This window comes from Physcomitrium patens, chromosome 11, assembly GCF_059467195.1.
Source record: "Physcomitrium patens ecotype Gransden chromosome 11, ASM5946719v1, whole genome shotgun sequence".
Classification (NCBI taxonomy): domain Eukaryota; kingdom Viridiplantae; phylum Streptophyta; class Bryopsida; order Funariales; family Funariaceae; genus Physcomitrium; species Physcomitrium patens.
In genome coordinates, this window is record NC_143420.1 from 12,788,905 (window position 1) to 12,801,709 (window position 12,805).

The window sequence follows — 12,805 nt, forward strand, 5'->3', positions numbered from 1 at the left end:
ACAAAAACAACTTTAGAACTAGGTTTGTAACAGATAATACTAATCGTACCATTATAATGAACTAATATATATACATCTCGATTTTAAATAAATTTGATGTATTTGTTGTAGTAAAAATAATTATTATATATTCCATATGCAATAAAATCATGAAGCTACAAAGACGGATGTTAAATTATTAGCTTAGATTTGACAACAAGTTTTTTTTGTTAATATCTGTACTTTGCATTTACATGCACAAAATTATTATTTTTTAATTTAAATTAATGCTAGAATAGAATACAAAACCAACTATTAGATTAATATGTAGTATTATATTTGATTTTGATACTCTAATAGTGAGTATAGTTGGCTTATCACTTTTTGATGTTTCAATGTGGTTAGAAGTTAAACTTTTTTGTGTTAAGATTGTTGTACAATTCTATTATTACAATATACAAATGTTTCAACAAAATTTATTAGCACATTACAATCTTTATCTTTGTTCTTTAATTTTAGATTTTACAATGCATCGTATTTTATGTTAATTCTTAATTTTTAATTTTATTTAGTCAATTTATGCAAGCATACTAATACTAATTTAAAATTACATAATTTTTTTTAATATACTACAAAATTTGATAAAATTTACAAAAAAATTCATTGCACATTAAAGTTAGTACACCAAATACCATCATTGATTTCTAAACATCTCTGTATTTTACTTAAGAAATTGGCAAATGACTATGTTGATGCAAATGATAAATGTTATATATATATATATATATATATATTAGTCACATTGAATGAGAAGAAATTGGTAAATGACCATGTTGATGCAAATGATAAATGTTATATATATATATATATATATATATATATTAGTCACATTGAATAAGAAGAAATCAATGAAATAAACTAAAACTTATTATAAAAAAATAATATTATATTTTTTAAAAATGAAGTTGAAATTTATGCTCTTGTAACATTTGTAATGAAAAAAATGCTTGAAAATCCAATTACAAGAGTTAATCTATTACAATCTACAAAATTCCAAATCTAAAATAGACTTATTAAGCAAGTGGACTTGTTGGCAACAACAATCACTGTATGAATGTGAAGAACTATGCTACTCACATGCTCAAAAAAAAAAAAAAAAAATTGAATATAAACAGCTAAAGAGATAGTTTCCAACAAAAACATCTGGAACTAACTAACTCGCTCACAAACTCAGGTGTTTGTGGTCACTTACAATTGGGTAAAGAGGATTGATTAGTTAGGCATGGTCACAGCCAATGCGGATGGAGAGAGGGTTCGCGAGGGAGGGAGGGACGGTCATGGACGGAGATCAGAAAGGTACCTTTATCCGCGAGGGCAAGGGTGAGTCCTAGGAAGGACCCCCGGGATAGGGTTAGGGAACCCATTCCTGGAGGAGGAAGACGGGCTGGACAGGGCAGGGCAGGGCAGGAGGGTGAGTGTGTGGGCTCTGGGGAGGTAATTCTTATGGGCTCCAGTGAGACGGGATCGCGGGGAGGGCAGGGGAGGGTGACGGGGGGTTGCTAGCCTAAACATACTACTTCGGGGAGCAGGCCCGACGTTCCCATGAACTCACTCACACACTCACTCTATTGAAGAGGAAGAAGAAGTTCTGTTCGCTTCGACCGTCTGGCTCTCTCTTTCTTCCCCCTTTCTCTCTCTTCTCTCCTCTCTCATCCTTGGCATTCCCCTTCTTTTTCCTTCCCTCCCCTTTCCCCTTCCGCCTTGACCCTGCCCCTATCTACACCAGTGCTCTCCTCCACGTTGCTGTAGCCTTTTCGCGGCTGTGGCCAAGGGCTGGAGCTTAGGGAATTGGTTGATGTGACGTGCCGTGCGGGGATGGGCAAGCCCGAGAGCCATTTCGGACGCGATTCGGCTTAGGTTTTGGCGGAGGACGGGTTCGGAGGGAGGAAAAGGAGGAAGAAGACGAGGAGGAGAAAGAGGAGCGTCGGATCGCGAGGGTGAACAAAGCGCCGGGAGGAGTGCGTGCGTGAGGAGATTGCGGACGAGCGTTGTCGGTGTTGTCGTTCGCCAGAATGACTGTCATCGCTGCACCCCCGGAAGTACGTGGTGGCGGTTTGTTGCGCTCGTTCGTTCGTGCGGTTGCATGTAGGGTTGGTGCTGGATGGCTTGCTCTGATGGCGGTGGTGATTGGATGTCGGTGTAGTTAGGGTGTGAGGTTTGATGAGCTTTTAGATTTTGTGGAGGGTGTGAAAGCGTTGTCGTGGATTGCGAGGGGAATCTAGGACTGGATGTTAGGGGTTTGGGGTCCGACATTGGATCCACATTGGATGTTAGACTTACGCAAGGTGTGCGGATGTGGCAGGAGGATGATGATATGCTGGTGCCTCCCCAGGACTTCAACGACGTTATTGAACCGATGGAAGGTGTGTGGCAGGAATCAGTGTGGATAATTAATTCAGTCTCTTGTTAGGGAAAGCATCGAAGCCCTGGAATGAGGAGATATTCTGGCATGCAATGCCGTGTGGATTTGTTCAGGGTTTGGAAATACCGCAGCCGAAAATATGCTCCTTAGTGTAATCTGTGGTAGTTGACGTGCATGAAATTGACTCCGAGTTTTCCTGGCGTTCCGAGTTGTCGTTGTGTATGTGTCTTAATGTAGATCTCAAGTAATTGAGGCTATTGTTCTCGAGTGTATTTTATGCAATTCATCAGTCTTGCTGCCATCTGTTCGACTGCCGTCGCGTAGATCTGTAGTCATCAGAGGGTTTTTTTTGGAGGTAGAATTCATCCAATTTATTGTGGCTCTAAAGTGAATGGAGTTTTGATTATGTCGGGTAGATCGTCCAGGCACTTCAAAATTGGGTGTAGTGATATTGGTCGGCTGCTACCGCTATTTGAACGTGGATTTTTGGTCGTTGTTTAGGGATTAAGTGCTTTTATTTATTAGTCAGGGTAGTTTCCTGTTGAGCAAATACATGCTCTTCAATCAGGTCGAATATCTGGTCTTGAATCAGAAGAGTTGCTCATTATCCCATGGTTGTGTAGTGGTAGGGCAAGGAGAAGGTGTTGCTACTGTGGAGAATCAGCATGTGGATGACCCTCAAACGGGGAAATTTACATGGAATATCGAGAATTTCTCGAAATTATCTCTGAGAAAGCATTATTCCGAAACGTTTACTGTTGGTGGTTACAAATGGTAAGCACTCCACCTCGTATCTGCATTTGTTGTATTCCTTGAATTTGAGGGTGGACATCTTAGCGGGATCATTTATGGTGCTGCAGGCGGGTGCTGTTATTTCCGAAAGGCAATAATGTGGATCATCTCTCAGTATACTTGGATGTTGCTGATTCCGCGCAGCTACCCTATGGCTGGAGTAGATTTGCACATTTTACTCTGGCCGTTGTGAATCCGTATGACCCAAAGTTGACTGTCAAGAAAGGTTCGTTTTGTATGCCTCCATCCTCTGCAAGCGTTTCTCTTTGCAGATGCAATGGGCGTTGGAAATGGTTTATTTGCTTTTGTCATTCTCGGACGTGGTCGTAGTTTTGTTGGAAGTGCACTTAAAGACATGTTGGAGCAGAATATTGTGTAACAGCGGCTGAAGGGCACGTATGACTTCTTTTGCAGATACACAGCATCATTTTAATGTACGCGAAAGTGATTGGGGATTCACATCGTTCATGCCTTTACCAGACTTGTACGATCCATCTCGAGGTTTCTTGATGAATGATACTCTTATCGTAGAAGCTGATGTGAATGTTCGTAAGGTGGTCGATTACTGGGCGTATGATTCGAAGAAAGAGACAGGTTATGTTGGATTGAAGAATCAAGGAGCGACATGCTACATGAATTCTCTCCTCCAGACGTTGTATCACCTGCCCTACTTTCGGAAGGTTATTTCCCTGCCATCACAGATCATTTCTGAATTACATTCTGCAATTCAGTGCAATTCAGTGCCAGGAGGCTCTATCCAGTTTTCGGTTTATTGTGTCTAGTTCAGTTTCGTTTTATTACTGAAAGACCAGAATGAGAAACTTTGCCACTCCAGCTCTCGTTTTTTACGTGAAACCCCTTTCAGCCAAGTAATAGCTTAAATTGGCATTCATTCCAGTCCACAATGGTCCGATGTTTTGCAAAACTCAACTGACTTGCAGCCAGTTAGTCCAGTAGGTGAATAATGACTAGCTGTCGTAGCGATGCAGACACACTTCTGCAATAGTGAGTGGTTGCTGGTCTCTTTTCGGATGCCACCAGTTCCCTCTCTGTGGGTGCCTTTTGTTTCTATTCAACTTTGACACTTTTCATTCAATAATTGTATGACAATACTAATCTTTGTAAGCACGGTGTCATGACAATTCAGTTTTTTTGACGAACATACCGGTTTCTTTTGATAGTTTAGTGACACTGATTGTTTAGCTTGCTGGATCCAAGTGAAGTTATAGTCACCTTTTGCAGAGAGCAACAGTTCTACTAAAAGTTTTTGGCAGTTTTTGTTCTTTTTCAATCTAAATTTTTTGCTGTCGATTTGATCTGCTGCAGGCTGTTTATCATATGCCAACGACTGAAAACGATGTTCCATCTAACAGCATCCCTCTAGCCCTACAGAGCTTATTTTATAAAATTCAGTACAGTGATACTAGTATTGCTACAAAGGATCTCACTAAATCTTTTGGGTGGGACACCTACGACTCTTTTATGCAACATGATGTTCAAGAGCTGAATCGGGTTCTTTGCGAGAAGCTGGAAGACAAAATGAAGGTATGGATAAATCTCTGTTAGCTATGTCTTCTCGGTTTTCAAGAGTAGCTGGGTACATTATGTTTACTGGTGGGAATCCTTCTGTGCTTTTACAGGGAACTGCTGTCGAGGGCACAATCCAGCAACTGTTCGAAGGGCATCACATGAACTACATAGAGTGCATCAATGTTGATTATAAATCAACACGGAAAGAGTCTTTCTATGGTACGACTATGCAGTTGAAGTTAGAAGCAGGATGGAGACTTTGACAATCAAGAATGATTCTTTATTTTGTTTCATTGAACATCTGTCTTAGAAAGAGGAGGGTTGGTTTGCTGGAACCTGGAAAATATCATATTGTTATTGCGGTTGTGGTTTAGGACGTGCGCATGAACCTTTTCCAGGTGGAAGTACAGCTCCAATTCGGCACTAGATTGTAAGCATTCAGCGTTTAATATTATAGTATGTTCTTCTTTTCAGATTTGCAGCTGGATGTGAAAGGATGCAAGGATGTATATGAATCTTTTGACAAGTATGTTGAAGTAGAACGGTTGGAGGGCGAGAACAAATACCACGCCGAACAATTTGGGTTGCAGGTACTGAATTTTCATATAAGTACAATCAGGTGGATGACCCTATTTCACAGGCCTTTAGGTTCAGTATCTGAGTTGTGTCTTAGAATTATTCTAAACATATCTTGGGGTTTGTGTCCTGCAGGATGCGAAAAAAGGAGTCCTATTTATAGACTTCCCCCCTGTTCTTCAGCTACAGTTAAAGCGTTTTGAGTATGACTTTATGCGAGACACAATGGTGAAGGTGAAGAGATTTTCTTCATTCTCTTCAATTTGCTGCATTGTGTTCTTCTAGCTTGTTAGTTCTGTATTTGATGTATTATTCTGCGTCTTTTTATACTGTTTGCTTCAAGCAATATTTCTGTTGTGCAGATTAATGATCGCTATGAGTTTCCACTGCAACTAGACTTGGATAGGGAGAACGGAAAGTACCTCTCTCCTGATGCCGACCGTAGTGTTCGAAATTTGTACACCTTGCACAGGTTTGGGGCATAATCATTCGATTCTCGTGTTAATGTTTTCCTGATGTTTTATACATCCCTTTTTACTTATTAATTTATTTTTTTCTTACAGAAGGTGTGCCTTGTGCCAAAATTTATTGCATCGCCTCAATTGATATTGGCTTTTTTTTGTTCGTGGCAGTGTACTGGTTCACAGTGGTGGAGTACATGGTGGTCATTACTACGCTTTTATCAGACCCACACTCTCTGACCAGTGGTATTTTTTCTGCATCAACTCGTAATTGTCGGTTGTCTTTGCTTCTACGAGCGTGGTTACATGTGCATGGACTCGTATTTTAAAAGTAGAAGTCGGTTTCCACTGTTAGAATTCTCAGTCATCTTTCATAGTTAAATCACGGTTTGATATAGGACATAGGAGAGCTTTTGACGCTTTTGTTTTACTTTTGCGTAGGTGTGAGTGTAGATCCACTCTAAGATTCTTTGTGGATGACTGTGGATAGGTTTAAGTTTGATGATGAGCGAGTGACAAAGGAGGAGCCTAAGAGAGCTCTTGAGGAGCAGTATGGAGGAGAGGAGGAAGTACGTATCGCGATCTTCCTCCATTTTAAAATTCGGCACATTAATTGATCATTGGATAACCAGTTAATATTAAATCTTATTTTGAAATTTGATAATCAGTATACTTCAGAGTACTAGTTGATATTATTATGCTTTATGATGGTTTTTTCTAGCGTTGCAACTAAAATCCAGCCGTATTTGTGCGGTGATGTTCTTATCTTGCAGCTTCCACAAACAAATCCAGGTTTTAATAACACTCCCTTCAAGTTCACAAAATACTCAAACGCATACATGTTGGTGTATATCAGAGAGGCCGACAAGGACAAGATTGTTTGCAATGTGGATGAGAAGGATATTGCAGAACATTTGCAGGTAATTTAAGAAACTGGTGAAACTAGTTATTCCTTTCAGGTGTGTCTGTTTGCTCTATGTAATTCGGTATTAAACTCGGCGTTGAGAACTGCCAGTATTGGCGGCATTCAGCCCCTTCCGTTTAACCAAATGATGGTGCTTAAAATATATATATATATATATATATATGTGTGTGTGTGTGAGGAAACTCAAAATATAGAAAAAACCATCTTATATATATATATATATATATATATATATATATATATATATATATATATATATATATATTGAAGCTTCAGTTTCCTTATTTGAGTCGTGTTATTTGTTGATTCAGGTGAGGTTGAAGAAAGAGCAAGAGGAGAAAGAAAGGAAGAGGAAGGAGAAGGCTGAAGCTCATCTTTACACTATCATTAAGGCAAGTTTGCATCTAATTTTTTTGCATTTAGTTATCATGGAATCCAAGTAGCAGACGGACTGATTGAATACTTTCATGGATTCTAGGTTGGACGGGATGAAGACCTACAGAACCAGATTGGAAAGGACATCCATTTCGATTTGGTAGATCATGAAAAAGTTCGCAGCTTCCGCATCCAAAAGCAAACCCTCTTTACGCAGTTCAAGGCATGTCCGCATTATTACCCTAATTAGTCAACGATGCCGTTTAACTGTGCTTGGTTTCGACTGAATTGCTTGTCACTAGAGATTTTAACCTCACAAGCCTGAATAATTGTGCGCTCACTTCTGCAGGAGGAAATAGCGAAGGAGCTTGGCGTCCCTGTTGAGTGTCAACGGTTTTGGCTTTGGGCGAAGCGCCAAAACCACACATATCGTCCTAATAGACCACTTACTGAGCAAGAAGAGGCTCAAACGGTAGCTTCTGCTTCTGTCAGCACTGGGATTCATAATTATTCTTGATGGTTTTCTTGGTGTTGTTGTTATTCTCTGTGTTAGCGATTTTTTGTGTTCGCTTTAGTATTCTCGTCCGTTTGCTGCGAAAGCTCTTGAAATTTAGGAGATAAGTCACTCGTGATCTGAATGCAGCAGTATTAATAATGCTTTTGAATTTTCTTTTGTTCTGATGTCCAGGTTGGGCACTTAAAAGAGGCCTCCAACAAGGCTCACAATGCTGAGTTGAAACTTTTCTTGGAGGTGCAGCGCACCCCTGGTGCAGTACGTATCTTTCCTTTTCATACACGACCGATTTGGGTATTTTTTGCGTTGCAGCTCGTCATTTTTGTATGACACGATTTTGTCTATTTTATTTCTGTGGATTTAAAACTCTTATGTGCTGGTTTTTGTGTGGATTTCACTAGTATGTAACCTTGTTACCGTAATTTGAACCGGTTTTCCTTCTGTTTATTGTTTCTTTACAGGAATCAGTTCCAATGCCTCCTCCAATTAAGACGAAGGAGGATGTGCTTTTGTTTTTCAAACTGTACGATCCTTTGAAGGAGGAGTTGCGGTGAGCGTCTCTCCGAATAATATTAGGATGATGGTTATCATTTTGAGTATGCTCATCGTTACTTGGTTTGATGCTTCAGACCTCATACTAACTGCTCTATGAGGCGTCTTTGCAGTTACGTAGGTAGATCTTATGTAAAGGCAAGTGGTAGACCAGCTGATATTTTGGAGCGGCTAAATGAGATGGCCGGATTTCCTCCGAACGAGGAGATCCAGCTGTACGAGGTATAATGACTCAGTAGTTTGATGAAGTTTGTAATTTCTCACTCTCTTCTGGATGTTCTAAAACTTGACCTTCTATTTATTTGAAAAAGGTGTCCACAAATAACAACACAATGAATGTGAGGATTATGAGTCAGCACTATTTTCGCCAGTTGGATCATTCTATCTAATCCATGCACTAAGCTTGCAGGAAATCAAGTTTGAGCCGAATGTCATGTGCGAGCACATTGAAAAGAAGTCCACTTTCAAGGCTAGCCAGGTTAGCTCCCCTCCATTCCTGTTGTGGTCCATGAAGGCTAGTATTAAATGCTTGTTACGAATATTAGTACTTAATTATTTTAGGAAGCTTTTTGACCCAGACGGGGTGACTATTTTGCAGTTGGAAGATGGTGATATTATCTGTTACCAGAGAGCTCTAACAAGGGAGCAGGAATTGGCTTCCCGGTACCCTGACGTTCCATCATTTTTGGAGTATGTTCGCAACCGACAGGTAACACGAACGATTATGGGCGAAATATATGGGTCATGACTTCATTGACAACATATTTAGATTTTATCTTTTTGAGCATTGAAATAAGCGTTTTGTTTAGACTGTTTTCACAAAGTAGTTTTCTTTGCACCAACCTAAAAAGTTGATTTCGGTGGGATGGTCTCATTGCTTCCAAGAATTTTATGTTTGTTGTGTACTGTAGTTTTCACACTGGGTTTTTGGTTGGGAATTGGGAAGATCGTACATTTTCGTCGCCTAGACAAACCCAAGGATGACGAATTTTGTCTGGAATTGTAAGTTTCTGAACTTGCCTTTGCTGCTTGTATACATTCTGAGATTATATTATTAGTATTATTGTCAATTATACCTATTTTTCCCATCCGTTGTGTGACTGTTCTGCCGTGATGTTTCATGTTCTTTATATAGCTTTTTTGAAGTGAGAGTGCAATAGAATTAGTTATTACTGTATTCGCAATGTTTGATTAGTTTTGGTGCGATGATGTTCTCGGCTTTCTATTTATTATATACGGGCTTTGGTCAGCCCCCCCATGAGAACTTTATTATGAATGTAAAATATCCAGTTTTTCTTGGTTTGCAGGTTTTAAACTTTGTTATCTTTTGTGTTGTAGGTCGAAGCAACACACATATGATGATGTGGTCGAGAAGGTAGCAGAAGAAATTAAATTGGAGGACGCGTCAAAGATCAGGCTTACATCACACAATTGTTACTCGCAGCAACCAAAACCACAACCCATCAAGTATCGGGGGGTTGAAAGACTAAGTGATATGCTCGTACACTATAATCAGGTACAACGAAATTGATCATACTGTTAATTCGTTTATTGTGGTGAATATTTTTGTTTTACAAAATGAATGATTTTGGTCTGATTTTTTCGTGGTTTGCCCAGACGTCGGATATTCTCTATTTTGAGACTTTGGATTTGCCCCTTCCTGAGCTTCAGGGTTTAAAAACCTTGAAGGTTGCCTTCCACAACGCGAAAACAGAGGAGGTTGGTTCGCTCATTTGCAGGTTTTCGAGGCATTTGAAAGCCTAGTTTTGACGCTGGTAATCCAGGTGGAAATCTTTTTAGCTCATTTCATATCTAATTGGTCCTTAAAGTGCATGCAGGTCTCAGTTCACAATATTCGTCTTCCCAAACAAAGTACAGTTGGGGATGTTGTAAACGAGTTAAAGGGGAAGGTATTTCTTATTTTTTCACTGCACGATTTCTTAATGCTACTTTTCGGGGAATGTGTATGTATACATCAGCAGCACCTGATACACCTGATAGAATTCTTTTTAGTGGCTTTATTTCTTATGTAATTTGTGCTTGTTTTGTTGGTTTCTGAAGGTTGAGCTTTCAAGTCCTAAGGCGGAGCTTCGCATTCTTGAAGTTTTCTATCACAAAATTTACAAGGTTATTTGCAGACTTCAGTCTATTTGGATCGCATTTGAGCTTGGTATTTTGGGGGGGAGAGGGGGTCATTGATTCTAGTAGAATGGTAGCGTTATACTATTTTTAATGCCCTATTTCTGATTTCGTGATTTTATTGTCGGTAATAAGTTGAAATGATAAATGTATTTTCGCGACATCTTTTGGGATCTTTCCAGATCTTCCCCTTGAGCGAGAAGATTGAGAACATCAATGATCAATACTGGACGCTTCGAGCTGAGGAGGTGTGGCTTTTCTCTGTGTGTTGGTGATTCCCTGTTGATTTATGACAGTGGAAAAGTAATGTACATGGAGGAATTAGAGTGGTGGGGTGAAAGTTACTTTTGCTAAACGCGCTTGATTTCTCTAAAAATGTCTCCAGTGCATGCATCTATGTAACCTATTATTAAGTGGTTGATGGGCCTGGCTTTGACAGGTTCCTGATGAGGAGAAAGAACTTGGTCCTCAAGATCGCTTGATTCACGTGTATCATTTCACGCGTGACGCGTCACAAAATTACATGGTATTTCTTTTGACCTATATATTGGTGATTTCGTTTTATCTTATCACTTTGACCCCAAAAGTTGTAAGTTCAGCTTCCGTGCGTGTTCTCATCTCAATACTGTCTCCATATTATGATCCATGATAATTTTGATCATTTATCCTCAAAAACTGGTATATCTGTGTTATGCGGTATTTAGTACTTGTATCACTTCCTTCACAGGTTCAAAATTTTGGAGAACCATTTTTCCTTGTGGTTCGTGAGAATGAGACTTTGACTGAAGTGAAGCAACGTATTCAGAAAAAGCTAGTGATATCTGATGAAGAATTCTCTAAGGTATGTTAACTAATGTCTGCATCACTTGGACTTACTTCTGTGTGCGTTCCGTTCAACTTTTGAGAACATGGCGGTATTTAATTACAACTCGACGTTGTCATTTGTTCAGTGGAAGTTTGCGTTTCTTTCACTGGGCCGACCTGAGTATCTTCAAGATGGAGATGTTGTTGCTGCCCGTTTTCAGGTAAGCCTGAGTAAAATGATCTGCTACTTATTATTTTTAGCGGGATTGTTTGTCATCCCTCAGTTAGGTTAGTGTTACATAGCTTATTAAATCAAATCGTTTCATCTTTATTGATTTCTGATCGGTTGGTTATGTGATTTAGAAACGAGACACTTACGGTGCATGGGAGCATTATTTGGGGCTTGAGCATGCTGATTGTGCACCGAAACGGTCACATACTACAAACCAGGTTTGCGGCTTTATCATCAACTTTTATTTCCCCGTGTAGAGATCGTAGGTTGTTTTTGGTAGTAAACTGCAATTTTTCAAATTATCTGATTTTATTGTAAAACAAGATCTTTATTCAATGCTTGCTTATGTTGCAATTGTATTGCATTTATGTTTAATATTTTTAATATAAAGTTTCTGATTCCGACTGTTACTACTGCCTTTTTGTGATTGGAATCTGGCAGAACCGTCACAACTTCGAAAAACCTGTAAAGATCTATAATTGAGGAGCTGCTTTTGGGTGTCTGCAACATAATTGAGGATTGCGGATGAGTTTGGTTTGGGTACTGCAGACCTCTTTACTCAGATTCCTTGCAATAAGGCGGCGGTTGTGGTGTGGTTGGTATTGAAGTTGAAGAGAGTGCTCGGAAGGATGAGCAGGAAAGAGGAATAATACGCTTCTACTGTTACTGGAATTCACTATGTGGCCTATTATATACTCATTCCAAGTGGTATATGTGCGTGTTTGTGAAAAGTTCTGTCCCTTTTCGCATTATGCAGAGTTGCAGTAGCTCCTTGTATCGAAATGAATCACTTATAGTTCTTGTGTAGTCTTTCACCCGAATTCTTCCTCTATACATAATATCTAGCCTCAACGATGACTTTCGCATTTTATCAGCACGCAGTTTTCTTTAAGGGCGTTCGGCGCTCTCATCCTTGCAGAATATTATGGGCACACAGTTGCTCAGTACACTCGTTATATCTCGTTCATCTTATTCCTTCTACTTTTGTTTCAAGATTTCAGTGTTAGATCTAGCGAGTGTTGTACATGATGTCAGTGTCACAGTTGGCACCTGAAAGCTCTTATGCAGACACAATCTATGTGTTCACGTTGTTTTCAGTGAACGATATCTTTTTTTGATTGATTCAAAACTTGGTTTAGTCTTTGCTTCAGACTATATGCTGGACTGAGCCCGTAATGAGCTTCTTCCTTGCACTTTTAGCTACTTCTCTTGTTATTGGAGTATGGCATGTTTACTTGGAATCCATGTTATGTTTCCATTGCTTTGGCAGACTCATTCTGAGTGTGTCATCGGAAAGTGGTACAACCAGATGTCACGGAGAGATCTCAAATGAGACCTAAGGTTGATGGAGAGGAGTGCCTGCTATCTTCAATTCGAAAAGGAGTGATCTATGTGTTTGATTCTCATTAGATTTGAGTAATTTTTCTTTACACCTACAACAATTAATTGCACTGAGAAGCAAACGCTATTCTATAACCATACAATAATTTGTCATGAATTTTGG

The 12,805-nt window shown here is 39.5% G+C and overlaps 1 protein-coding gene across 4 annotated transcripts; it reads left to right on the top strand.

Annotated features, from left to right (window-relative positions):
* Window positions 1-1,623: 1,623 nt before the first annotated feature.
* LOC112288942 (ubiquitin C-terminal hydrolase 12) lies at window positions 1,624-12,430 on the top strand. Of its 4 annotated transcripts, none has more exons than XM_024533708.3 (32): window positions 1,624-2,078; window positions 2,342-2,402; window positions 3,025-3,175; window positions 3,262-3,419; window positions 3,608-3,873; window positions 4,520-4,738; window positions 4,834-4,942; window positions 5,198-5,313; window positions 5,435-5,533; window positions 5,662-5,771; window positions 5,932-6,006; window positions 6,251-6,329; window positions 6,534-6,680; window positions 6,997-7,077; window positions 7,164-7,283; window positions 7,410-7,532; window positions 7,749-7,832; window positions 8,036-8,124; window positions 8,240-8,348; window positions 8,536-8,604; window positions 8,725-8,835; window positions 9,073-9,128; window positions 9,465-9,642; window positions 9,744-9,845; window positions 9,956-10,036; window positions 10,188-10,253; window positions 10,448-10,513; window positions 10,705-10,791; window positions 10,993-11,106; window positions 11,216-11,290; window positions 11,433-11,519; window positions 11,743-12,430. In XM_024533708.3, the coding sequence occupies exons 1-32, from the start codon at window positions 2,052-2,054 to the stop codon at window positions 11,782-11,784; spliced, it is 3,357 nt and encodes a 1,118-aa protein (XP_024389476.1). In that variant the 5' UTR covers window positions 1,624-2,051; the 3' UTR covers window positions 11,785-12,430. The 4 variants fall into 4 exon arrangements, with proteins under 4 accessions (XP_024389476.1, XP_024389478.1, XP_090110469.1 ...); XM_024533710.3 differs by having other exon boundaries at window positions 9,965-10,036; XM_090254343.1 differs by having other exon boundaries at window positions 1,821-2,078; window positions 3,031-3,175; window positions 9,965-10,036.
* The last annotated feature ends 375 nt before the right edge of the window (window positions 12,431-12,805 follow it).

Coding starts and splice junctions, on each gene's coding strand:
- LOC112288942 (XM_024533708.3), top strand. CDS start 2,052: ATGACTGTCATCGCTGCACCCCCGGAA. Junction 8,836..9,072: donor AGTATGTTCGCAACCGACAG/GTAACACGAACG, acceptor GGAATTGGGAAG/ATCGTACATTTTCGTCGCCT. Junction 11,520..11,742: donor GGTCACATACTACAAACCAG/GTTTGCGGCTTT, acceptor GGAATCTGGCAG/AACCGTCACAACTTCGAAAA.